This window comes from Bubalus bubalis, chromosome 24 (genome assembly GCF_019923935.1).
Source record: "Bubalus bubalis isolate 160015118507 breed Murrah chromosome 24, NDDB_SH_1, whole genome shotgun sequence".
Taxonomy (NCBI): domain Eukaryota; kingdom Metazoa; phylum Chordata; class Mammalia; order Artiodactyla; family Bovidae; genus Bubalus; species Bubalus bubalis.
Window position 1 is genome coordinate 16986738 of NC_059180.1, and position 27367 is coordinate 17014104.

Here is a 27367-nt window from a genome sequence, read left to right on the forward strand (position 1 = left end):
AATATTTTCAGCTTTTCACCATTGAGTATAATGTTAGCTGTGAGCTTTTCATATATGGTCTTTATTATGTTGAGGTATGTTCCCTCTATACCAATCTTGTTGAGAATTTTTATCATAACTAAATGTTGAATTTGTCAAAAGCAATTTTTTTTACATCTACTGAGATAATCATATGATTTTTATCTTTCATTCTGTTGTATCACATTGATTAATTTGTGGATATTGAATCATCTTTGCATCCCTGGAATTCAGTTTGGTTCAGTTCAGTTCAGTTACTCAGTAGTGTCTGACTCTTTGCAACCCCATGGACTGTAACACGCCAGGCTTCCCTGTTCATCACCAACTGCCAGAGCTTGCTCAAACTCATGTCCATTGAGTCGGTGATGCCATCCAACCGTCTCATCCTTTGTCACCCCCTTCTCCTCCTGCCTTCAATCTTGCCCAGAAGCAGGGTCTTTTCTAATGAATCAGTTCTTCAAATCAAGTGGCCAAAGTATTGGAATTTCAGCTTCAACATCAGTCCTTCAATGAATATTCAGGACTGATTTCCTTTAGGATGAACTGGTTGGATCTCCTTGCAGTCCAAGAGACTCTCAAGAATCTTCGCCAACACCACACTTCAAAAGCATCAATTCTTCAGCACTCAGCTTTCTTTACCTTTCTTTATCTCTCACATCCATACACGACTACTGGAAAAACCATAGCTTTGACTAGATGGACCTTTGTTGGCAAAGTAATGTCTCTGCTTTTTAATATGCTGTCTAGGTTTGTCATAGCTTTTCTTCCAAACAGCAAGTGTCTTTTAATTTCATGGCTGCAGTCACCATCTGCAGTGATTTGGAGCCCCCAAAAATAAAGTCTCTCACTGTTTCCATTGTTTCCCCATCTATTTGTCATGAAGTGATGGGACCAGATGCCATGATCTTCGTTTTCTGAATGCTGAGCTTTAAGCCAACTTTTTCACTCTCCTCTTTCACTTTCATCAAGAGGCTCATTAGTTCTTTACTTTTTGCCATAAGGGTGGTGTCATCTGCATATCTGAGGTTATTGATATTTCTCCTGGCAATCCTGATTCCACCTTGTGCTTCATCCAGCCTGGCATTTCTCATGATGTACTCTGCATATAAGTTAAATAAGCAGGGTACAATATACAACCTTGACATACTCCTTTCCCTATCTGAAACCAGTCTGTTGTTCTATGTCCAGTTCTAACTGTTGCCTCTTGACCTGCATACAGATTTCTGTGGAGGCAGGTAAGGTGGTCTGGTATTCCCATCTCTTTAAGAATTTTCCACAGTTTGTTGTGATCCACAAAACCCCACTTAGTCATGGTGTGTGAGCCTTTTAATGTACTGTTGGATTCAGTTTGCTAATATTTTGTTGAGAATTTCTGCACATATGTTCATCAATGATACTGGCCTGTAATTTTCTTTCTTTCTTCCTTCCTTCCTTCCTTTCTTTTGTGGCATACTTGTCTAGTTTTGCTATCAGGATAATGCTGACTTCATAAAATGTTTTGAAGTTTTCCCTCCTCTTCAGTTTTTTTAAAGTGTTTGAGAAGACTAGATATTAAATCTTCTTTGAATGTTTTATAGACTTCACCAATGAAGTTATCTGGTCCTGGGATTTTGTTTGTTGGAAGATTTTTGGTTACTGTTTCAATCTCCTTACTAGTAATTGGTCTATTTAACTCTTCTATTTCTTCATGATTCAGTCTTAGAAGATTATTTCTAGTAATTTGTTCATTTCTTCTAAGTTGTCCAATTTATGTGTATAATTGTTCATAGTAGTCTCTTATGATCTTTTGTATCTCTGTGGTATTAGTTGTAACTTCTCTTTTATTTCTGATTTTATTTATTTGAGCTCTTTCTCTTTTACTTTTCTTGGTTAGTCTAGCTAAAGGTTTCCCAACTTCATTTGTCTTTTCAAAGAATCAGCTCTTAGTTTCACTAATTTTTTTTCTATTTTATTTTAGTCTCTACTTCATTTATTTCTGCTCTGATCTTTATTATTTCCTTCATCTACTAATTTTGGGCTTCATTTGTTCTTCTTTTTCTAGTTCCTTTAGGTGTAACGTTAGGTTGTTTATTGGGGATTTTTACTTCTTGAGGCAAACCTTTAGTGCCATGAACTTCCTTCCTGGAACCACTTTTGCTTTATCTCACAGATTTTGGTATGTCATATTTCTTTCTTTCCTTTAAAAATTCTATTTATTTATGTTGCTGTGCACAGGCTTTCTCCAGTTGCAGTGTAGGGACTTCTCACTGCAGCAGCTTCTCTTGTTGCCAGCACAGGCTAGGGAACATGGGCTCAGTGGTTGTGGCTCAAGGGCACTAGAGTGCAGGCTCAGTGGTTGCGGTGTACAGGCTAGTATGTGTCTATTTGGGTTCCTCTTATTCAGAGTTCTCTGGGCTTCCTGGATCTGGATGTCTGTTTCCTTCCCTAGGGAAGTTTTCAGCCACTTTTCCTTCAAATAATTTTTCATGCCCTTTCTCTTCCTCTGGGAGCCTATAATATGAATGTTACTCTTCTTGATGTTCCAAAGCTCCCTTAAAATATCTTTATTTTTTAACATTCTTTTTTTCTTATGCTGCTCTGTCCCTGGGTGAGTTCTACTGCTGTGTCTTCCAGCCTGCTGATTTGTTCTTCTATCTCATCCAATATGCTATTGAACCCCTCGGGTGTATTTCTTGGTTCAGTTATACTTTCTGTTTGATAATTTCTTACATTTTCTAACTCTTTGTTGAAGTTCTCACTGGGTTTGTCCATTCTTCTTCCAATTTCTGTGAGCATCATCTGACCATTATTTTGAACTTTTTACCAGGTAGATTATTATCTTTGTTTTGTTTAGTTCTTTTTTGGTAGTTTTGTCTTGTTCTTTCAATAGCAATATATTCCTGTTTCCTCATTTTGCCTAATTCTCAGTGTTTGTTTCTAGATGTTAGGTAAATTGGCTACCTCTCTTGGCCTTGAAGGAGTGGCCTTATGTAAGAGATATCCTGCAGGGCTCAGAAATGCAATTCTGCCTGGCAACCAGAGCCAGGTGCTCAAGGGGTGTCCCCTTATGGGTTGCATGCACGTTCTTGCTGTGGCGGGGTCACGGGTGCTGTTATGCACTGGGGACAGGGCTAACCCCTGGAAAGACAGCAATGCTGGCCTGATGGCTGCTGGGTTCTAGTGGGCAGGCTTTATCACCTAGTCAGCTGTGAGGCCTGTGAGGTATAGGGGTGGGCAGAGTTCTAAGTGGGTGTGCCTACTGGTGCTCAGACTAGAGGGAGAATTCCAAAATGACACCCACAGGCACTGGGACCAGCAAAGTGGCCTGAAATTGCAAAGATGGCTCCCTCCGGTTTCTCAGTTCCCAGGGAGCATCCAAAATGGGTCCAGCAGATGCTTTGAGGTTTATATGTGGGTCCCATTCACGTATGGCCCATGCACTTTTTAACCCAGCATTTTTGTGCTGGTTTTCAGGTTGAGTGAATCTGTGAGTGAGCCCTTTAAAAGCTAGCTTTCCATTCTCTGCATTTCCATAGTGTGGGGTGTATTCTTCATTGGTTTTTAAAGCCAGATGTTTTGGGGGCTCATCTCTCATGTGCAGGATCCAAGAATCGGGGTGCCTAATGCTCAAATTCCTTAATCCCCAGAGAAAGTAACGGTACCTGTGTAATCCTCGCATCTGCAGACTGTCCTGGCTGGGGTGCGTTTTTGTCCTTAATGAGATCATCTCTCTGCCTCCCTTACCCACCTTGATGCTGTCCTTTTACCCTTTCCTGTGGAGACTTTGTTCATCCAGCTTTCAGGTCCTTTTCAGGGGGAATTATTTCACATGCAATTGTAGTTCTGTTGCGTCCGTGGGAGGAAGTGAGTGGGATCTTCGTATGCCACCATTTGGAACCTTCCACCTTACCCTGCTTTCTTACCTCACATTTTCTTTTTTTAATTCATTAATTTATTTTTGGCTGCACTGGGTCTTCATTGCTGTGCATGGGCTTTCTCTAGTTAACGGCAAATGAGGGATACTCTCTGGTTGCAGGGTGGGGCTTCTCATTGCAGTGACTTCTCTTGTTGCGACTCGCAGGCTCTAGCAGTTTTGGTGCACAGGCTCAGTTGCCCTGTGACATGTGGAGCCTTCCCAGAGCAGGGATTGAACCCATGTCCTCTGCGTTGGTGGGTGGACTATTAACCACTGGACCACCAGGGAGATCCCCACATTTTCTTTATCTGTAAAATGGGGCTGGTATGAGAATTAAATGAGCCCGTTTGAGTAATATGCCTAGATGCCCAGCCTGGTTTACTGCAAACATGCCATGCATCTAGCCATTGCAATTCTTTCTTTTCATCATTCCTCCCACACACTGCAGGAGACCCACCATGAGTCAGGCACCTGGGTCCCGGGGTGTGTGTGTGCTAAGTCGTTTCAGTCGTGTCCAACTCTTTGTGACATCCTGGAGAAGAGCTCACCAAGCTCCTCTGTCCATGTGATTCTCCAGGCAAGAATACCAGAGTGTATTGCCATGCCCTCCTCCAGGGGATCTTCTCGACCCAGGGATTGAACCCGAGTCTCATTATGCCTCCCGCATTGGCAGGTGGGTTCTTTACCTTTAGTGCTACCTAGGAAACCCGAGGTCCTGGGGATGCCAACACAAATAAGATATGGCCCCTGCCCCTAAAGAGTCCTTTTCTTCCACTCTGCTCTCCTCTCTGATACACAGTCTCAGGGTTAAGTCTTGGCGGGGTGGGCAGCACAGTCTGTAAGGCTGGGGAGTCAGAAACAGAAGCTGTGCCTGGGAGAAGGGAGCCATCTCTCACCGTGGAAAGGCACTCAAGAGTCTGAGGGAACTGCTCTGCCCCAAGTGACATCGAGGGTCTGAAAGAGACCACAAACTCTCCACATTTCTAAGTGTAACTCTGGCTAAATGCAGACCTTTGGGGTCTGTCCACTAGACAAGAATGGTGTGGGTGCTAATGTAATTCACTAAAAGTATATGCATGGGCTCTGCATATAGCTAAACCACCATCCCATGACGCTGCTGCTGTATCACAGAGTGTGGATGCTGCTGCTGCCGCTGACAACAATAATAATAAACAGCAGCAGTGAACATCTGTTGGGTGTTCTTATGTGTCAGACTCAGTGCCAAATGCTGCCCCTGTATGATCGCATTTGATCCTCCCAGCTTCTAGCCCACCATGAGTTGGGTATTATCTGCCTCCCTCCACATGAGGAAATGGAGGCTCAGAGGGATTTCAGAACTTGCCCACAGTTTGGGTTGGCAGTGGGGAACCAGAATAAATGTTTGATTTCAGGGCTTGTGCTTCTGTGTGGTACAGAGTGGGGATAAACCCAGAGGATCTCGAGGTGAACCCTGCGTCGGTAGGTCCAGGAGCTTTGTGGACAATAAAGGATATAGAAGCTAGTGTTGAAATAATGGCCCCCGCTTCTGGAGCACGTTCCACATGCCAGGCTCTGGTCACTATTTTGAATCCATCATCTCATTCATTTCTCACAACACTGTGCAGGGAGGGCCAGTTGTGGGGGTTCATTCCCATTTCACAAATGAAGATGCTGAGGCTCAGAAAGTGGAAGTGTCCAGCTCTACAGGACCCAGGCGAGAAGTCTCAGGTCTACAAGTAGCTGAGTCTGAATTCAAGTGGTTTGACTCGTGTTGCTCTGTGACATTCTGTCCTGGTAGCCAAATCTGAGTGCAAATATTCAGTGCAAACCCATCTCCTTTCAGATCTCTTAGAGATAATCTACTGCAAAGTTCACAAAGCAGATGAATTCTGCTACCAGATGTGGATTTTTTTTTTTTTTTGGACCCAAACAGTGGTTTTAAAAATAATCTCTATCAGTGGTCAATGTTGAAAAATAAGAATATTCTACAATTTTGATTTATCTTGATAAAAGGAAAAGGGAGATCTGGCCCAAGAGCCTTGTATTTCTTTTTCTTTTAATATTGATTTATTTGGCTGCCTTCAGTCTTAGTTGCATTATGTGGGATCTTTCGTTGTAGCCCATAGGCCTGTTGCTCTGTGTCATGTGGGATCTTAGTTCCCTGACCAGGAATCGAACCAACGTCCCTTGCATGGCAAGGCAGATTCTCAACCACTGGACCACCAGGGAAGCCCTGGGCTTGTATTTCTGAATGCCAAAAAGCCCCCTTTATATGGGTCTGTGCTCTCCAGTTTGCCACAGTCCTCACCACTCCCTATAGTCCTTCCAACTCCCATGCAAGAATCAATTGCTATTTATCATCACACTTGCATTATTTTCCTAACAGTACAGTTAAGAATAAAGTGAGGTAATTAGAGACCAAAAGTCTCTATCAGAGGTTAGATAACAGACTAGATTGGAAAAGCCACGGTCGGCAAGAAAAACGGACAAAGGAACGTACCTTGGAGCCAGTGACAAACACGCCTGTGGGTTTCACAGGCGAAGTGTGCCTTCCCCTCTTCACTCACTGCTGCTACCCCGTGGCCCTGAGACAGGGAATCTGTGACCCTCGGTTGACAAGAACCTTCCTGTTTTGCAGGTGGCGGAACTGAGGTCCAGGGAGTAATACAGCTTCATGCCAGTTAGCGCCCCTGGCTCCAGTGAGATAGACCCAGTGAGTCAGACGGATTCTGGAACTTACCTCTGCTGGCTGGCTGGCCGTCACCGTGACTGAGGCTGAGAGCATCCCTCCTCAGGCCCCTCCTCCCGCTGGCAGGCTGCTCCCTGTGGGGGGGCTGGTTAAAGATGTCAAAGTCATCACCGTGGACTTTGGGGGTTGTCCTCTGAGCTCTCTCAGCGGCGATGACATTCCAGCTGTTCACCCGCCCTTGCTCACGTCTGGAGCCTTTATCCCTGGCCTTGGACCCTCCGGGCCCCTCACCGATGACATCGTCTGACGGAAGCTCGTCTCTCCAGTCCAGTGGCTTCTCTGGACTCAGCCAGAGGGGTTTCAACCTCGGGCCTCCCGGCTTCCTGCCTTTCCCCGCGGGAGAAGGTTGTAACCAGGATGGGGTTTTCCCTGGTGACTCAGAGACTTTTCTGCCCGTGAGGTTTTCCAGCTGTTGGAGCAGTGAGAGCTCCTGGTCAGGAGGAGGAGGGCACTCCACAGAGGGGCAGTGGGGAGGACCCCTGGGCTCGCCACCTGTCAAGGATGGGGCGGCTAAATTGCTGAGCTCCTCCTCTAACTGGGACCAACTGTCTTTTATGCCGTCGGGAGAATTCATCCTTCCAACAAATACATTTCCTTGTGAAGAAACCTTCACATCCTCTCCTACTCCAGCTGGCTGCGAGTGACTGGCGTGGAGTTCCTCGTCCCCCTCGGTTCCGGGCGTCTTGCGGACACCTCTGCTTTCTTCCAAGAGGGCAGCATCACTCTCTTCCATCCTCTCATCCTGCAGCCCCACCAGGATGCTCTGTGGGGCCTCCCCACCTCCTTTGTCTAGCTTGCCGTCAAAGATGAGTTTTTTGTTGACATAAAGCTTCACGTTCTTAGCCCCGATGTCAAAGTCCTAAAAACATAAAATTTCACAAAATGAAGGTGCATTGCACTGATGTATCAAGTTTTGAAAGTAGCTGATGAGGGACTTCCCTGGTGGTCCACTGTTTAAGATGCTGCCTGCCAATGCCGGGGTCACGGGTTTGATCCCCAATCTGGGAAGATTCCATATATGGTGGGGCAACTAAGGCCATGTGGACAACGACTGAAGCCTGTCTGCCTAGAGCCTGTGCTCTGCATCAAGGGAAGCCACTGCAATAGAAGCCCACGCACCACAACTAGAGAGTCACCCCCACTTGCCACAACTAGAGAAAGTCCACTGTGCATCAGTGAAAACCCAGTGCAGCCAAAAAAAAAAAAAAAAGTAGCAGATGAAAAAGAGAAATGTGGGATGCTAAAAACATGAGCTTTCTGAGACCACAGCACTAGGGCTGTTAAATCAGGCTCTATCTCATTTCGGTGCAAAGGGTTCCATACGCTATAAATCAAAGGTCTTTCACAAAGAGGCTCCTCTGTTGCCATCTTCGTCATCATTACCTCCTGCTGGGACATGGGTAATAGTCTGCTAATTGGTCTGCCTGCTTCCTGTCTCTTGCTCCTTCATCCTCAGCTTCACATTGCCACCAGAGTTAATTTCCTACAAGAGCTGGATCTGGCCCCTTCACGTCCCTTTGTGAAATCCTTCATGTGTTTTCGCCACCTATAGTTCCTTAAAGTATGGGTTCTGCGCCTCCTGCACCAGAAAAGCTGGGCAGGCACATGAAATGCAGGCATCCTAGGTCCCAGGGGGCCATATTTTGGGGGCTCTGAAAGCAGAGCCTGAGACAAGGATTTGAGTGCAGGTAGCTTATGGGCAGCTGCTCCTTTGAGGGACAGTCAGGTAGGGCAGGTAAGACTGCAAAAAGGCTTTCAGGCTGGTCACTGCTGTCGGCAACTGGGGCTCCCTCCAGCTAGGACACTGTGAGCGACCTGCAGAAAGAATCTCAGAAATGTCCCTCCAAAGGTGGGGGGTTGGATATTTATCCACTAACCCCCTTCCCTGCAGTTGACGGCTGCCCCAGGGGGCACTGATGCCCCGCCATGTCCACAGGCTGAGCCCTCTGGTGGCTTTGGGGAAAGGACCCAAGCAGCAAGGCTGAAAGCCTGGAGGCACTGGGGGTGGTGCCCAGTTGGCATGCCCAGAAACTGTCTCAACTCACTGTGGCTGCAATCAGAGGGGAGCCCAGAGGATGCAGTGTGGGCACTTCACTTGTGACGGATAATCCGGATGGTTTCTTTGCACACAGAAGCTGAAGGATGCCAGGCACGTGAGATGAACTCTGAACCCCTGGTAACCACCTGAAGTGCGGGAGACCTGGGTTTGATCCTGGGTTGGGAAGATCACCCGGAGAAGGGAAAGGCTACCCACTCCAGTATTCTGGCCTGGAGAATTCCGTGGACTGTATAGTCCATGGGTCGCAAAGAGTCAGACACAACTGAGTGACTTTCACTTTCAGCATGACACAAAATGACCTTCACAAGAGGGTCCCTGCCTGGTCTTCTCTCTCCCCCTCTCCTCGCACGTGTGCCCCACATCAGGCAACAATGCTTCACACTTAAAATCGAACCACACCTTCTACTACTGCCCTATTTGGTCATTCTTTTTGACACAAAAATGGTTTTAATGAACAGCTTTCTTGAGGAATGTAATACCTACCTCATACAGTAAACTGGATATATTTAAAGTGTACAACTTAATGGATAAAGAAGATGTGCTAGAAGTATATATATAATGGAATATTGTCATAAAAAAGAATGAAGTAATGCCATTTGCAGCAACATGGATGAACCTAGAGAATATTATACAAAGTGAAGTAAGACAGAGAAAGACAAATATCATATGATATCACCTACACATGGAATCTAAAAAAAAGACACACATGAACTTATTTGCAAAACAGAAACAGACCCATAGACTTAGAAAACAAACTTACATTTACCAAGTGGGAAAGGAGGATGGAAGGATAAATTCAGAGCTTGAGATTAGCAGACACACACCTATATATAAAATAGATAACCAACAACGATCTACTTAAAGCACAGAGCACTACATTCAATATTTTGTAATAACCTGTAAGTGAAAAGAATCTGAAAAAGGGTATAAACATATATAATCTTTTATATGTATATATATATATATATATTTGAATCACTGTGCTTTACATCTGAAACTAAAACAACACTGTAAATCAACTATACTTCAATTAAAAATAAATAGTAAAGCATACAACTTAGACAGCAAGGAGACCAAACCAGTCAATCCTAAAGGAAACCAACCCTGAATATTCATTGGAAGGACTGATGCTGAAGCTGAAGCTCCAGTACTTTGGCCACCTGATGCCAAGAGCTGACTCATTGGAAAAGACCCGGATGCTGGGAAAGACTAAGGGCAGGAGAAGAAGGGGGCAACAGAGGATGAGATGGTTGGATGGCTTCATCGACTCAATAGACATAAGATGGAGCAAGATCCGGGAGATAGTGAAGGACAGGGAAGCCTAGAGTGCTGCAGTCCAAGGGGTCGCAAAGAGTCGGACACAACTTAGCAACTGAACAACAAATACAACTTGTTAAGTTTTAACACATATACACCCACGATCATTACCTGAAGGCTTCCTCATACCCCTTCGTAATCCCTCCCACCCCACCCCTAGGCAACCACCCACCAGCCTTCTGTCACTACAGATTAGTTTGCATTCTCTAGAATTTTTATACAAAAGGAGTCACACACTATGACCTCCATGGGGCCTGGGGGTCTGGTTTCTTTCCCCCAGCATAATATCTCTGAGATTCATCCATGTTGCCTACGTGAAGAGTTTTATACTTTCTTATTGCTGAGGAGCAGCAGTCTATTCTGGGGTACCCCACAGTTTGTCTGTCCATCCACCTTCACAGCAAACTCTGGGAGGCTGCACCTCCCTCAGGTAGCCTTTGCCTCCTCCCCTCCGCATGAACCCACCCTGCCAAGGGTGCCAGTAACTGGGATGATACCAATCATCCTTGTTGTCTGGATGATTCCGATTGATTCTTGTCCTGGTCTATCACTCACAGGGCCCTCCTTTCACTCCCAAGGGTGCCCTGGTCTGGACAACCCGTCTTAGGGTCCAGCAGGTGGCCGGACACACTGGAAAGTTCTCAGTCCTTAGGCAGGTCATCCCCCTGCTTCCTGTTCTCACAGCAGCCCAGGCTCCCTGCTGCTCCTTGACCGGCTGGGTGGTCCTGGGCCTCCTGATTTTCCTGTGTTGTCTCACTAGGTGGTCCCACTCAGGCCCAAGGCCCTAAATTTCATCCTCGCGTTGGTGACTCCCAACTATTTAATTTATTTTACTGGAGTATAATTGATTTACAATGTTGTATTGGTTTCAGGTGTACAGCAAAGTGATTCAGTTATATATATATATATCTTTTCCAGATTCTTTTGCATTATGTTTTATTGCAAAATAGTAAATATAGTTGTCTGTGCTATACAGTGGGTCCTTGTTGTTTATCTATGTTATATATAGTAGTTTGTACCCGTTAATCCCAAACTCCTAACTCATCCTTTCCCACTCCCTTTCCCCTTTGGGGAAAAGTTCGTTTTCTATGTTCATGAGTCTGTTTCTGTTTGGTGAATAAATGCATTTGTATCACTTTTTAGATTCCACATAAGTGATACCATATGATATTTGTCTTTCTCTTGACTTTACTTTGGGCTTCCCCAATGGCTCAGCAATAAAGAATCCGCCTGCACTGCAGGAGACATGGAGACATGGGTTCGATCGCTGAGTTGGGAAGATCCCTTGGAGGAGGAAATGGCAATCCACTCCAATATTCTTGCCCAGAAAATCCCATGGACAGAGGAGCCTGGGGGCTACAGCCCATGGGATCGCAAAAGAGTCAGTCATGACTGAGTGAGTAAAGCTCAACAAAGGTTTCACTTCACTTAGTATGATAATCTCTAAGTCCACCCATATGGCTGCAAACAGCATTATTTCATTCTTTTTTATGGCTGAGTGGTATTCCCTTGTGAGTGTGGTGGTTTCGTTGCTAAGTCGTGTCAGACTCCTGTGACCCCATGGACTGTAGCCTGTCAGGCTCCTCTGTTTACGGAATTCTTCAGGCAAGAACACTGGAGTGGGTTGCCATTGTGTGTGTGTGTGTGTGTATATGACATATATATCATATGATATATATATGACAAATATATATATATATATATATTTTAATCCAGTCTCTGTCAATGGACATTTAGGTTGCTTCCGTGTCTTGGCTAATGTAAACAGTGCTGTTTGGACAGTGGACTCCTGACTGTTCTAATCTCCAATTCTGGCCTCTCTATCCGACCCCAGTGACCACGTGACTACTCCTCCTGCATATCTAACAAGCATCTAAACCTTAACATGCCCCAAACAGAATGATCAGTTTACTCTTCCCAAACCTCATCTTCATCCATCTTAAAAACGGTTCCTTCATTCAACCAACTGCCCCAGACCTAGGAGTCCTTGAGCCCTCTTGCTCTTTCACATACATATCCAATCCATCACAAGCTCCCATGGCTCCACCTCCCAAAGCCCTCCCTAATCTGACCTCTTCTTCCCGGATGGCCACTGCCTCCTAGCCTGGGCCACCACCATCTCTCCCAGAGATAACAACTGTAGCCTCCTAATTGGTCTCTGTGTTTCCACTCTGCACTGTCACGCACCCACCCCCAACCCACCCCAGCACACACATTTCATTTTCTGCAGCCAGTCCTTCTTAAAAAGCAACTTAAATCACTAGGGGATTCCCTAGTGGTCCAGTGGTTAGGACTCTGCACTTCCACTGCAGGGGTCCCGGGTTCAATTCCTGGTCAGGGATCTAGGATTCCACAGGCTGTGTGGTATGTCCAGAAAATAGAACAAAACAGCAGCGACAAAAACAAATCAGATCATGGAGCTGCTGCTTAAAACCACCCCACAATTTCCTATCACTCTGAGAATAAATGCCAGCTCCCTTCAGAAGTCAACATAGCCTGTGTGATCTGGTCCCATGATGACCTCTCTCTCCCCTTCCTTTCCCCCTCCCAACACACCACTCCAATTGCTGCTCCTTGATTCTGTGGAGCTCAAGGCCACCTCGGGACCTGGGCAACTGCCTGGCACATTCTGTCCCAGAGACCTGCAAGGCTGGCTCCTCCTTGTCTTCAAAGAGATGTTGCTGCTCTCCCTAAAGCAGGCCCCGCCCCATCCAATCCCCTTTCTAGCCCATGGTCCTGTATTATTTTCTTCCTGTCTCTGACATGGTCTTGTTCATCAGCTTTCTAATTTATTTATTGTCTCCCCCACTCAAAGTTAGGGTTGCCCTGATGGCTCAAGTGGTAAAAAAAAATCTGCCTGCACGCCAGGAGACCGGGTTTGATCCCTGGGTCAGGAAGATCCTTGCAGGAGGAAATGGCAACTCACTCCAGTATTCTTGCCTGGGAAATCCCATGGACAGAGGAGCCTGGTGGCAAATAATCCACGGGGTTGCAAAGAGTTGGCCATGACTGAGCACGCCCCACACACACTCACACACACACTCAAACTTAAGCTCCAGGGGCTTCCCTGGTGGCTCAGGGGTAAAGAATCCGCCTGCCAATGCAGGAGACATGGGTTCAATCCCTGACCCAGGAAGACCCCACATATCGTTGAAGCAACTAAGCCCGTATGCCACAACTACTGAGTCTGTGCTTTAGAGCCTGAGAGCTGCAACTCCTGAAGCCCACACACCCTAGAGCCCACTGACCACAACGACAGAAGCCACCACAACTAGAGAGGAGCCCCTGCTTGCCACAACTGGAGAAAACCCTTGCTGCAACGAAGACCACAATTAAAAAATAAATAAACAAGCTCTGAGACAGCGGAGGTGCTACCAATCTCATCCAAGGGCCCAGCAAGCACCTGGCACACAGTTCTTGCTCAGCCATCATTTTGGAATTACAAACGAATCAACACAGCCACTTTTCTCCCCGGGTAGCACTGCTAACAATCCTCAGAGAACAAACCTGATCAGAAAAATGGCAGCCTGTTGGTTTCAACCCCAGACCGTGTTCCATCTTGCTTTGCCTTCTGATCTACTCTTGGGATATGAGATCGGAGACTCCCAGATGTGTCCATGTAGACTCATTTCCCCGCTTTTGCCTTCCTGAAAAGCTGGGCAGGGAAGCTCTAACTAAATTCCTAGCTCACTGAGCTATTGCTCAGTTTCCGGAGCAATTTGGGATGAGAACCGTCAAGCCTGTGTTAGACGACAGGAACCGGCTTCAATCGTCCAGTTGCGGGATGGCAGGCTGCTATTTGCTGCCTGTCAGAAAAGTCGATTCTCAGAGCACCCTTTTACATGTTTATATGGATGTGTTCTCTGTTTAGCGGAGGCACAGAGCAAGCACGTGCTGTGAATTAATCAGGAAATAGCTATTGGAGAAGGACAGCCTGGGCAGCTTCCAGTGACTAGTTCCGCAAAATTACCGCCATGGAAACATCTGGAGAAGACACGCTGTCACTGAAAGAGGTGGGGGGAGGGGGTGGGGAGCACGCTTTTCAGTCCCACAGTCACGAGGTGGGTATCCTGGATCCCATCAGGAGATGCCTGGTCTCCACAATGGGCTCGTTGACCATCTGCGAACAATCTAGAGCCCCTCCTGATGTCAGCTCTCTCCAAGAAGCCTGGCCGAGGGACTTCCTTGGTGGTCCAAGGGTTAGGAATCCACCTTGCAATGCAGGGGACGTGGGTTCAATCCCTGGTTGGGGAGCTAAGCTCTCGCATGTCAAAACTAAGCCTGTGTGTTGCAATTACTGAGCTGATGGCCGCAACTAGGGAGCCTGTGGGCCACAACGAAAGATCCCACGTGAGGCAGTGAAGATCCCGCATGTCACAGCTAAGACCCAAGACAGCCAAATAAATACATAAAATAAAAAGAAGCCTGGCTGAGTGGGGATAGAGAGGGGGGAGCAGGCTGGGGCAGGGTGTGACCGCCAGTACTCATAGAACTGGACAGGTAGGAGAGAGAAGGTTAGGTTTGAGGCCAGAGGGAGTGGTGGGGGTCCTGGGGGACTGAGAAGCTCATGCCTCCTGCCTGATGGTGTTTAAATCTGCCAAAGTTCCAACACTCTCCAGATCAAACAAGCCATATCTGTAGGTGAATCTGACCCAAGCAACACCAGGGTGGGATCCCAGGTGGGGAACAGCATCTGGGGGTGCCAAGTGTGAACCATGAAAGGCCACAGGCATTGTCCCATGCTGTCCTTCAAACAACTCCAGGGTGGGCATTAGGGCCCATCTGACAGATGAAGAAACTGAGGCTCAGCCTTCCCTGAGGTCACACAGCTGGTGCACAGAGAGCCACTCTCGCTGGCACCCCAATCTCCTACTGCCATCTCTCTCTGGGTCAAGCCAGACCTGGAGAAGGCCTTGGTCTCGGTTGTGCCTGCCTGGCCACTGGCAGAATCACTTGCTTTGGGTGCACTCTGAGCTCCTACTTCTATTTCTCAATTAGTCCTCATGGACCAAGAGTCTCACACTCCCATCCTGACTCCTCCTCACTCCCCAGAGGCAATCGACGTGGGTGCTGGCGGGGGTGGGGTGGGGCATGCCCACGCTCCTGTCCTTGCAGACTTTTCCTATGTATTTATGTACATATTGATGCAACCGTCACAGCTCAAGCACGTGGTCGGAAGCCATCTGAGATACACTTCTGAGTCGTGGGGAAGACGGGGTTGAGATTTTGCAGGTCTGTACTCGTCGATACCCCCTCAATGAAGCTCTGGACAAAGGGTGCCTTTGGGAATAAATCCAAGGGAATATTCTCTTGCTGCTTAAGAATGAGCCTGCTTCCTCCTTCCAACCAGAGGGCTCTAGTCCTATTTCCTCCTTTGCCTTGGCTTCCAAGAATTCCAGGTGAAATTCCGTCCTGCGAATGACCTTACCCTCGAGAATCATTTGTGTGTGTGTGTGTGTGTGTGTGTGTACTTGTTCCCTTGGTGTTCACATTTTCTTCCTCGTTTAACTAGAGTTATTGCTATGCCCTTTGTTGACGCTGCCTCAAACCACTTTTGCAATGCATTTTCAAAAGGACACTGAAACTCTGTGACTGGCACGTGGTGGAGGGGAGCACCGTTCCTTGTCCAAAAAAAGGGCTTTACCCTTCGTTCCAGCTGCCCAGAACCAATCATGCTGGGACTGTAATGCATTTGAACCCAACAATATTAATATCATTTTGATCTAAGTGATTGAATTGACTCGGTAAGGCCACGTTCCTCCTTGGCCCTGGGGTCGAATGACATGTCTCTTCCAATGAGCACACGAATTGCTCAGGGAAGATGGATGGCGGATCGGTTTCATCATGACAACAAGCCTAGCAGAGGCGGAGGCTCTTGTGCTCACAACACACTTTGCCTAGAGACTAATACCTGGCCCTGAGCACAGGCAGCAAAGCCGGAAGGAAATCATTTGGAGCAAAGCATTGGCTAGGCCCACCTGCCGGCTGCCAGGGAGGGTCCACTGCCGGGGTCCGCCACCTCTGGGATCTAATGCCTGATGATCTGAGGCGGAGCTGATGTTAATAATAATAGAAATAAAGTGCACAATAAACGTAATGTGTTTGAATCATCCTGAAACCTAGCCCCACCCCCCGACCCCCAGTCTGTGGAAAAACTGTTTTCCAGGAAACTGGTCCCTGGTGCCAAAAAGGTTGGAGACTGCAGCTTTAAGGCAAAGCCTTCATTGGTATGGGGGCACGACTGGAGCCAAACCAGGTGTGTGCCACTGGACCTCACTCGTGCACAACCCAGGCAGCCCCCCAGCCCAGCTGTTCTGTCTCCTGCTGGGCGCCCGGGCTGGCCCCAATGCACAGGGAGAAGACGAGCTTCCATCCTTCACTGCTTTCTTTGCCCGGGAGTGCTGGGTCCCGAACAGGAGGGGCCAAGGAGCTGAGGGATGATTGGGAGGCTTTTGGGGGACAGGGGCCTTTGGGGAGTGAGCCGCTGCCCCCCAGACAGCCATCATGCAGGCTTCAGGACCCAGCTTGGGAGCTGACCCCTCTGGGAAGCCCCCGGCCTTCCCCATCTGCCCCGCCTGCCTCTTCAGGCAAGGGTCGAGGGTCCTCCTTGGGTCGAGGGTCCTCCTCTGGGCTCTCAGAGCTGAGTGTGCACCAGGACCCCCGTGCCAACGACCTTGTGGTCCTATGTGCAAACCTGTCCTTGCCCAGATGGAGGCCTTCAAGGATGGGGAAACGGGCCTATTCCTATCTATCTTAAGATCAGGCTCTGAAAACTAAAGCTGCTCCTTCCTGGAGCATCTGAACTAGAATGCTTTATTGTGGATGAGATCTCAATGACTTTTCGTCTGTCCCTTGGGAGGAAGACCAATGAAAACCCTTCTTTGTGACACAGTAACTTGATGAAGATGGTGGGGCATGTGACACTTTACAAGCTGCAGATAACCTACTACAAGCCAGGCTGGAAGCCAATGACTGACGTCCTCTCCCCCACAAAGTCACAGAGGAGGAAGGACGGGGGTGGGATGTGACAGACGGGGTCACTAACTGGAGCCCCTACGGCTGATCCTGGGCTGGTTTGGCCCACAGAGGAGTTAAATGTTCAGAACCAGCTGATGCTGTCCAAAAACTGAGAGTGCTCACATAACAATGTGCATTTTTGGCTTCTCTTAAAAATTTAGGCCATCTGGCAGGCCAGGGCCAGGGCAGGGATAGCTGCCCTAGGCAGGTCCTGGCTCACCGGGGACCACAGTGCCCCTCTATTGAAAGGCAGGGCCAGGTGGTGGGCACCAGACTGCCTGGGAGTCATGTGACCACCAGCAAGCTGTTCTGCACCTCAGTTTCCCCATCTGTAGGATAGAGCTGACCACCATAGTACCCATCTCACTGCAGTTCGGAATAAATGAGCTGATATATGTAAAGTCCTTTGAATGCCGCCTGGCACATAATACACACTCAAGAAGCTGCCATCTTTGTCTTGTACCCAACCTACTGCCTGGATGGCTATACCTGCTGACACTGGCTGCTCAGGGCTACGGTGGCCAGAGACCCCCTGCTCCCCTAAGGCCGGGTGCAGTGACCCCCTGTTCCTGCCCCAGGTTGGCAGCAGGTTCAGGAGAACCCCATTCATTCTAGGATGGGGCCTAGAATTACTCTCGCTAACTTAGGTCAATACTCCTTGAGTTGGGATTAATAGATACATACTACTATATAAGGGCTTCCCTGATAGCTCAATTGGTAAAGAATCTACCTGCAATGCAGGAGACCCTGGTTCAATTCCTGGGTTGGGAAGAATCTGATGGAGAAGGGATAGGCTACCCACTCCAGTATTCTTGGGCTTCCCTTATGGCTCAGCTGGTAAAGAATAGGCCTATAAGGTGGGAGACTTGGGTTCAATCCTTTGGTTGGGAAGATTCCCTGGAGAAAGGAGAGGCTACCCACTCCAGTATTCTGGCCTAGAGAATTCCATGGACTGTATAGTCCAGGGGGTCCCAAAGAGTCAAGACACATCTTTCAGTTTGACATAAAATAGATAACCAACAATGACCTTCTGTTGGTTATGGGTAATGATACTCAATATTTTGTAATAACTTTTAAGGGGAAAGAATGTGAAAGGAATCTATCTATTTATCTATCTATGTGTGTGTGTGTGTGTGTGCATATATGTATGTATGTATACATATACATGTATGTGTGGTCAGTCACTCAGTTGTGTCCGACTCTTTGCAAACCCAAGGACTCTAGCCCACCAGGCTCCTCTGTCCATGAAATTTTCCAGGCAAGAATCCTGGAGCGGGGTGCCACTTCCTATTCCAGGGGATCTTCCAGCGCCAGCAATCAAACCTGAGTCCCTGTGTCTCCTGAACTGGCAGGCAGATTCTTTACCGCTAGTGCCACTTGGGAAGCCCATCTATACATACCCATACATAACACACACACACACACACACACACACACACATACACACATTAATATATAACTGAATCACTTTGCTGTACACCTGAAACGAACACAATATTGTAAATCAACTATATTTTAATTGAAAAAAAAAAAAAAAGAAGATTCCCCTTGATCTGGACTCAGGCCCCAGCTGGCAATTCTTTCAGTTTTATCCAACCCAGCATGGACCACACGGGGGCCCCTCAGGATCCTGGCCTGTGTGACACACAAAAGAGGAAAGCAGGGCTCCTCTCCTTGAGGAGTTCACAAAAGCCTGAATAATTAGGGGTCACAGACTCAAATGCTTACAGTACCGCCAACATGGGAGGGACGGAAACCGGGGAACACCCGCCTACAAGTCTAGAGGCTGCAGGAGTCACTGGGCTCCAGCCGGCGGACACTACAGAGGGAATACCACCACTCATCAGAAGCCAGCCTTCCACGTTGTCAAATGTTTCACAAGCTGTGCAACGTCGTGAGCGCCAAATGGAGCACGCCTGCAGGATACATTTGGCCAGGGGCACCTGTTTGTCTGAGACATGGGAGGCTCAGGAAACTGATGGATACCCTAGGGAAGCACGAAATCTGGTGCCCAGAAGGGGCGGCTGAGACCACCAGCAGGGGCCTGGGGCAGGCTGGGGGTGTGCGGGAAGCTGGTGGGTGAAGAGAGACTTAAGTAGAACTTCGAAGTTTCCAAAGACAGGGTTTGTAATAAGACTGGCTACGCGTTCCAGGTGCTGGGCAGGGCAGGAGCAAAGTCACAGAGGAGAGAAGAGTTCCCCGGGGACCAGAGGGGATGGAGGTTCCATAAGGATGGAAGCACCAGAGAGCCCGTTTTCTGAGAGCGGAGGAGGCACATGTGCGCAGGGCCCACGGAAACATGTCAAGTGGGAGGGGTGGTGTGGTGTCAGGACCACGGTGCCACTGTGTCAGGGACACACATGAGAGTGATGGCGACTGCCGCACCCCAACTCAGCTCCACCAAAGCTCCCAGGAGTGGATGTGACCTGATGTCACCAGATCTTCTAGTTAAAGGTACCTATTTTTCATGGAAACTCACCAATTTTTAAATGTTAGTAATTAAAAAAAAAAAAAAAAAGCAGAGACATTACTTTACCAACAAAGGTCCGTCCAGTCAAAGCTATGGTTTTTCCAGTAGTCACCTAGGGATGTGAAAATTGGATCATAAAGAAGGCTGAGCACCAAAGAATTGATGCTTTTCAACTGTGGTGTTGGGGAAGACTCTTGAGAGTCCCCTGGACAGCAAGGAGATCAAACCAGTCAATCTTAAAGGAAATCAATCCTGAAGATCCGTTGAAAGGACTGATGCTGAAGCTGAAGCTCCAATCCTTTGACCACCTGATGCAAAGAATTGACTCACTGGAAAAGACCCTGATGCTGGGAAAGATTGAAAACAGGAAGAGAAGGGGATGACAGAGGATGAGATGGTTGGATGGCATCACCAACTCGATGGACATGAGTTTGAAGAAAGCGCTGGGAGTTGGTGATGGACAGGGAAGCCTAACATGCTGCAGTCCATGGGGTTGCAAAGAGTCAGAGATGATTGAGTGACTGAACTGAACTGAATTGATTCAAAGAACTTTGTGGACTTCCCTGGTGGTCCTGTGGGCTTCCCTGATAGCTCAGTTGGTAAAGAATTAGCCTGCAATGCAAGAGACCCCAGTTTGATTCCTGGGTCAGGAAGATCCCCTGGAGAAGGGATAGGCTACCCCCTCCAGTATTCTTGGGCTTCCCTTGTGGCTCAGCTGGTAAAGAATCTGCCTGCAATGTGGGAGACCTGGGTTTGATCCCTGAGTTTGGAAGATCCCCTGGAGAAGGGAAAGGCTACCCACTCCAGTATTGTGGCCTGGAGAATTCCGTGGACTGTATAGTCCATGGGGTCACAAAGAATCGGATATGACTGAGGGACTTTCACTTTCACTGGTGGTCCTGTGATTGAGAGTCTGCATTCCAACGCAGGGGATGTGGGTTCAATCCCTGGTCGATCCCACATGCTGCAGGGCAACTAAGCCTGCGTACTACAACTGGAGAGAAGCCCGAGCGCCTCAACTCAGACTCAGTGCAGCCAAATAAATAAATAATTTAAAACACACACACACACACACACACACACACACACACACACAAAACCCAAAGAATTTTGAAAACACAGTGTGAGCCAGCTGCAATCTGTGAGCTGGCTTCGGTCCACCGGGGCACAGCCTCTTCCCAGGATGTCTGGGGCAGCACATGCTGGCTGGGGACTGTGGTCACTCCCCTGAAGAATTCTGTAGCAGCTAGGCCCCCAGCTCATCCCCTGCCACTGTCCTGGCCCCACCGAACTGTGGTTTGCAGGGGTCCCCCTGGGCCCACCTGCCTGGGCAAGAGCTCACAGGGGCAGACAGCATGTCTGATTCCTGGCCCCAGCACAACATCTGGGGCGATCGATATGGCTCTGCCAATGAGACAGAGGGACTGAGCAGCTGAGTGAGCCAAGCGGGAGATGGAGGAGACAGCAGGCAGCAGGGGAAGGAGGAGCTGGACTTGGAAGGAGGCAGGTTCGGGCAGTGGAAACGGTAGGACCTAAAGATGACTGGCAGGGAGGGGCACAGGAGGAGCGGAGGATTCAAAGGTGGGAGTCAAGCGCTGCTGCAGACAGCAAAAGGAAGCAGAGCCTGGAGTGGGGCTGAGGGGCCTGGGGTTGGGGTACCAAAGCAAGGGCTTCAGTACATGGCCGGGCAGAAATGCCAAAGAAAAGCATCTCATGGCCAGGAGAGAAGCTTGGTTCAGAAATTAAGCCTTGGGGTAGGTTTAGATTTGGGAGCTGATGAATGTGTTTGCCAGCAGGTGACTTCCACGATCTTAGAGGAAAAGAAAAGGACCTAGTCTGGGTCTCATTTTCTACTTTCCCTGGTGATTTTTCCCTCCTTACCCAGCACTTCAATTTTTCATTGGGAATCCACCCTTCCCTTGACCTTACTTCATGTGCATAATGTAGGCCTCGCTTCAACTCGCAACCCAGGCCAGGGGGCCATAGACCTGGGGCTTTCTGCAAGCACTCCTGAAATCAAGAGCAATGTCAGCGGAAACCACCATTTGGAACCGGAGAATGATGCCAACACAGAGGGAGGAGATTCCTGATGGCATCATGTGAACTCCTGGATCCTGCCATGCCTGAAGGCAGCCAACTCATACTCTCCTGTAACATGGGCCAAAGAACGCTTTTTTGTCCTTAAGCTGGATTTAATTGGGTTTTCTTGTCTTTTGTTACCAAAAGAATCCTGGCTGATAACACTAGTGTTGGGACTGAGAATTTTAATCAACAGATTCAGCTACTAAGTCAGTCCTGGCCAAGGCAGGCAGGAGGGGGGAGAGGAGAGCTCTACCCTCTAGGGGGTCTGGGATTTGTCTTGCTGTCCTAGGCTGGCCCCTGCACATGGGTGAACAGCCCTCTCTGCTTAGACATCTGACTGGTCCCAGAAGCAGCTCGTCCCCTGGTCTGTGCAGTACAGAGATACAGGCCTCAGCTTCTACCCCTGTTCTGCATCTGTGTTCTCATTCCTGCTGGGAGTACAGTTTGCCTCTGAATTCCAACCTTCTGGTTGGAGCCTGAACACCTCGTGGGGCCCTCTCTCTCAAGGTGGAATTCTCTGCTCACCTCTCTGTCCTCTGCTGGCTGGGGGCCTGCTTCAAACCTGAGCCTCCTGGACCTCTCAAGGTGACCATGCCTTACCTTCCCAAGCATGGACTCTGCACACAGACTTTAGAGGCTGCAGCCCACCCACCAGACAGCACCCTCTAGCAGCTGACAGTGGCCCAGACCAAGCCCGAGGTCAACACCTAAGGAAGGCTCTTGCGCATCTGGGTCAGTGCCCTTCCTCCCAGCCACCCTATTAAGATGCCATCGTGGTCCCCAAGGGCTTCCCAGATGGCACTATTGGTAAAGAACCTGCCTGCCAATGCTGGAGACTTAAGAGATGCAGGTTCAATCCCTGGGTCGGGAAGATTCTCTGGAGAAGGGCATGGCAACCCACTCCCGTATTCTTGCCTGAAGAATCTCATGGGCAGAGGAGTCTGGTGGGCTACAGTCCATGGGGTTGCAAAGAGTCAGACATGATGAAGTGACTTAGCATGCGCACACACGAATGCTCGCCAGGCCCGAGGATGCTCGCCAGGCCAGAGGTGCCCAGACCCTACCACATGGCAGAGCCATCAGGCTACACTGACTCAGTGGCCCAAACGAAGGTCACATCTTTGACTTCAAAGCCATTGCCATGTTTGGCCTAGGTTTGTATCCTGATCCAAACGAATCAACTGTTGGGACTTCCTTGGTGTCCAGTGGTTAAGACTCCACTCTTCTACTGCCCTGGTGGCTCAGATGGTAAAGAATCCGCCTGCAATGCAGGAGACCTGGGTTCGATACCTGGGTCAGGAAGAATCCCCTAGAGAAGAGAACAGCTATACCAACTCCAGTATTCTTGCCCGGAGAATTTCATGGACAGAGGAACCTGACAGGCTATAGTCCTTGGGGCTGCAAAGAGTCAGACACACCTGAGTGACTAAGACTCTTCCACTGCAGGGGCCGAGGGTTCAATCCCTGGTCAGGGAACTAAGATCCTGCATGCCACATGGTGTGGCCAAACAAATTAACTATTAAAAATTAGGCAGTTAGGGATATTTGAATGTGGACTGGGTACTGAAGCATAATAATGAATGATTGTCAGGTATGATAGCAGCATCGGGATGATATAAAAACAAACTTCTTATCTGTTAGAGATGCACGCAAAATATTATGAGTGAAATGATATGATACCTGCAATTTCTTTTTAAATGTTAGGGGAAGAGAGGAAACAAAAATGGCAGAATGTAGATAACTATTGAAGCTGGAGAAGGGTACATAGGTTGTTAATGAACTAATCTCTTCACTTGTGTTCATTTGAAAATCCATCCCTACTCCACCATGAAAGGCCTTTCTGAAAATACAAATATTGCCTTGGGATGAATTGAATCTATCCATGGTGCATTCCAGAAGCACTGAGACCCTCATCCAAGCCACCAAGCTAGACTATGGAGGCCCCAAAATGCCTCTTCTTGGGGCTCCGCCTTCTCTCTGACCCCTTCTCCAAAAAGCATCCAGAAAATGATCTTTTAAATTCCTCAATCAGATTGTGTCACCCTTTGCCCAAAACCCTCCCATAATGATACCAAGAGCTGATCTTTGTATACAGTTCATGAAGGCCAGGAATTATTATGAGCACTTCATATGTCTTCAGTTCAGTTCTGTTCAGTTCAGTCGCTCAGTTGTGTCCGACTCTTTGTGACCCCATGATTCGCAGCACACCAGGCCTCCCTGTCCATCACCAACTCCCGGAGTTCACTCAGACTCACGCTCATCCCATATGTCTTAACTAAACAATAATCACCCCCATTTTACAGATGAGGAAACTGAGTCAGAGAGGCGCAGAATAACACTCCCAAGGTCACTGATCTAGGACGAGGAGGAGCCAGGGTTTGCCCCAGCCAAGCTGGCTCTGACCCTCTCCCTATTCTGCCTTCAGATCAGTGAGGTGTACATGACCTGGTTCCCACCCACCCCTGGGGGCCTCCCCTTACACTTTCCTTTGTTCACCAGCTCAGTCTCTGCCTAAACTGGCTGTTCCTGCCTCAGAGCCTTTATTCTTGCTATGCCCCCTGCCAAGAATTCCCTTCCCACTTATGTCCCCATGGCTACTCCTTCTCAACATTCAGGTCAGGGATGCCTTTGATCACGTGTCCAGCGCAGCCCTGCTTCGTTCTCCCCTTGTCCCTCTCCGGTGCCAGATGTTATCATCTTCAGAACACTTAGCATTACTGGAGATGACACTAGTCATTTGTGCCCTCGTTTCTTGTTCCCTTCCTCATGAGAAGGGAGAGGACTGTATGAACAGGGCCTTGTCTATTTGTTCAACACAGCTCCCTGAGCACCAGACTTGTGTGGTCCAATACATGGTCACCAGCCACATGTGGCAGTTACATTAATATTAAAATAAAATATATTGTAAAATGTTGGTCTGACAGTTTCAGGAGCCACAATTCAAGGTCTCAGTGGCCACCTGGGGCTGAGAACTTGAATTGTTCTCACTGGACAGGACAGAGGGAACATGTTAAGATCACTGCAGAAAGTTCTATTGGGCAGTACCGGCCTGGTTGACCACAACAAGTCACAGAAACATACCACTGGGTAAATCTAACATTCACTCACTCATTCATTCATTCAAAAGCTATTTAATTAGCACCATTTCCATGTATAACATATACCACTGGGTCCTGCGTCACTTGATGGTGTGACCAGGCTGGAGGCAGAACCTGTGTGGTGATGCTGTTGGCAAAAATGGTGATGACCTGCCTGTTTTCACTCAAGGGTGGTACCATGTAGCAGATTACTATGCTTGGTATTAATATAAAGGAAAACAGATGGACTGTGGGCAACGGCTGAAAGTCCACTTTTTGGATGAGTTATAACATCCTAGGGGACACTATTGATTCTTTTCTCCTAGCAGATGTTGCTCTGCAGGGGAAGCTGTGCAGAGAAAAACCGCAGGGAAACCCGCAGACCCCATCTTCCCATCCCACCTCAGCCCCTTACTCCTCACTAGCGGGGCCAGTCATTTAATCTGGGGAAGCATCACAAAATGTGAAAACCTATTATCACGTGCTCTTCCTGAGCCCAAGACAAACCTCGATGATCAATCACGTGCACTAATCAATCCTGGATGCACCAGGAAGAAAGTTCCAGATCCTTCTCAACAGCACTCCAGGCAGCCATTCCCAAGCAGAGCCAACAAAAGAAACGCGGGTCTATTTGCTCCCTGGGATATCTTTATTCTAAGTCCCAGCTTCATCTACAAGGTGGGGCCTGACAACGTCCACCTGTAGGATGGGTAGGAGGTTAATTGAGATGATGCATTTCATCATCAGGCATCAAATGTTTACCGAGTAGGCTTCCCTGGTGGCTCAGAGGTAAAGAATCCGCATGTCAATACAGGAGACACGGGTTCGAACCCTGATCCAAGAAGATCCCACATGCTGTGGAGCAACTAAATCCCGAGCACCACAACTACTGAGCCTGTGCTCTAAGAGCCCGGGAGCCGCAACTACCGAAACCCATGAGCCCCAGAGCCCGTGCTCTGTCTGCATCAAGAGAAGCCACTGCGATGAGAAGCCAGTGCACCCCAGCTAGAGAGTAGACCCCACTCGCCGCAACTAGAGAAAACCTGTGCAGCAACGAGGACCCAGCAGAGTCAAAAATAAATATAAAATCATTTAAGAAAAAAAATGTTTATGGAGCCCCTACTCGGGGCCTCACGCCTGCCCGATGTGCGCTGTGCTGGGTAAAACGGCAGCCGTGATGAGTACCCGCATCTGCGGGCTGCCCTGTGCGGCTGCGTGAACCGACGCTGCCTTCCGAGTCCTTATCCTGCCCGGAAGTCCTCTACTCCCGGCCGGCTCCGAATCCCCGCATTACCTAACGAGGGTGAAGGAGCCCATCCAAGTTAGCCCAAGGATTTAAACAGGCAGCAGATCTTCCAATAAGAGACTCCCATTCTTCCAGCACCTTCTTTTCTTATGCTCTAAATAAGCCTTGGTTGGATTAGTGCTTCGCGTTGAACTTTGCTTCCTCAGATTCCCAGACACAAAACACCCGTCTTAACAAGCCGTGTCTACCGGGCTGAGCTATATTTCCTATAAACTCTCATTTTATCTCCTCTAAAACACACAGTAATAGCATTCTCTGGAGAATATTAAATCAAACCAACCTGCAGCTGCATTTGTTTGTGCATTCTGCCCCCGGAAAATGCTGGCAACAGATGGGTGTGCGTTACGTAAGTGGTGGCCCTGCCGGGGCCTGCGGTCCTGCACGCGCTCCTCTGTGTTGGAACACCCGGAGTCTCTGATCCCGGCAGCCGGCCGCCCCCCAGAGCGCCCGCCACGACGCCCTGGCGTCCTGGCCCTCTTTTCTATTCTCGGCACACAGAGAAGGCCGAGCGCAGGTTAAAGAAGAAAGGCAGGCTGCGGCCAAAAGAGATGAAGCTTATCTCCTTTGTAATCCAGCACATAAAAATCCGCTTTTCTTGGCCTGAGCTGTAGTCAATGACAGGGCCGGGCTACAGGGCACAGGCTTGAGCAGTCAGTGCTGTTTCATCACTCATTCCAGAAGATGCTGATGACCGCCTGCCCGGAAGTGTTGGGTGGCCGGGAGGACCCGGCCTGAGATGCTGGGAGCCCACTACTCGGGGCTGGGGCTCCCTCCCGGGCCTGGAGGACAGCCCCCTACACACCCTGGGTCAAAGCTGGCCATGGGGGTGGGGAGAGGAGCCTGGTAGGCCCACAGGAACCTCCTCACTTATCCAGTGGTTTGGACTGTTTCTCAAATTTAAACTTAAGGCATTTGTTTTTTTTAAAAAACCATAAATCAGAGAAAGCTTTTTGTTACTTCACTGAGGAGTGTCATGTGTCAACAGAGCTGGCTGGGACTGTGTCTGCCACATTAGCACCTAGATCCCCAGAGCCTAGCAGATGTTTATCTGGGAGGTGGAGGGATGGCTCAGTGGTAAAGAATCCACCTGGAGATGGGGATTCCATCCCTGGATGGAGAAGATCCCCTGGAGGACGAGATGGCAACCCACTCCAGTATTCTTGCCTGGAAAATCCCATAGACAGAGGAGCCTGGAGGGGCTAGTCCACAGGGTCACAGAGTCAGACACAACTGAAGTGACTGAACACATGTGGAGGGATGGCTGGGTGAGTGGGTGGGTAGAGAACCAGCAGGAAGAGGTGCAGGAGAGGAGGGGAAGATGGGAAGGAGGGACGAGGCTTGGGGTCTCCTGGTTGGCCTCTAACCTGCAGTAGGACCTGGGGAAGGCATCTTCTGCTC

At 48.6% G+C, this 27367-nt stretch overlaps 1 protein-coding gene and 1 non-coding gene across 2 annotated transcripts in view; one reads left to right on the forward strand and one right to left on the reverse strand.

Moving 5' to 3' along the window:
• The window catches only part of KATNIP (katanin interacting protein), a 236339-nt gene that overhangs the window by 42634 nt on the left and 166338 nt on the right, over window positions 1-27367 (reverse strand). The window contains exon 15 of the mRNA XM_006070561.4: window positions 6633-7500. Coding sequence (XP_006070623.4) covers window positions 6633-7500 — 868 coding nt within the window. The remainder of the gene's footprint in view (window positions 1-6632; window positions 7501-27367) is intronic.
• On the forward strand, window positions 12287-12359 carry TRNAG-UCC. The gene has a single exon. It is a non-coding gene; the product is annotated as a tRNA-Gly (tRNA).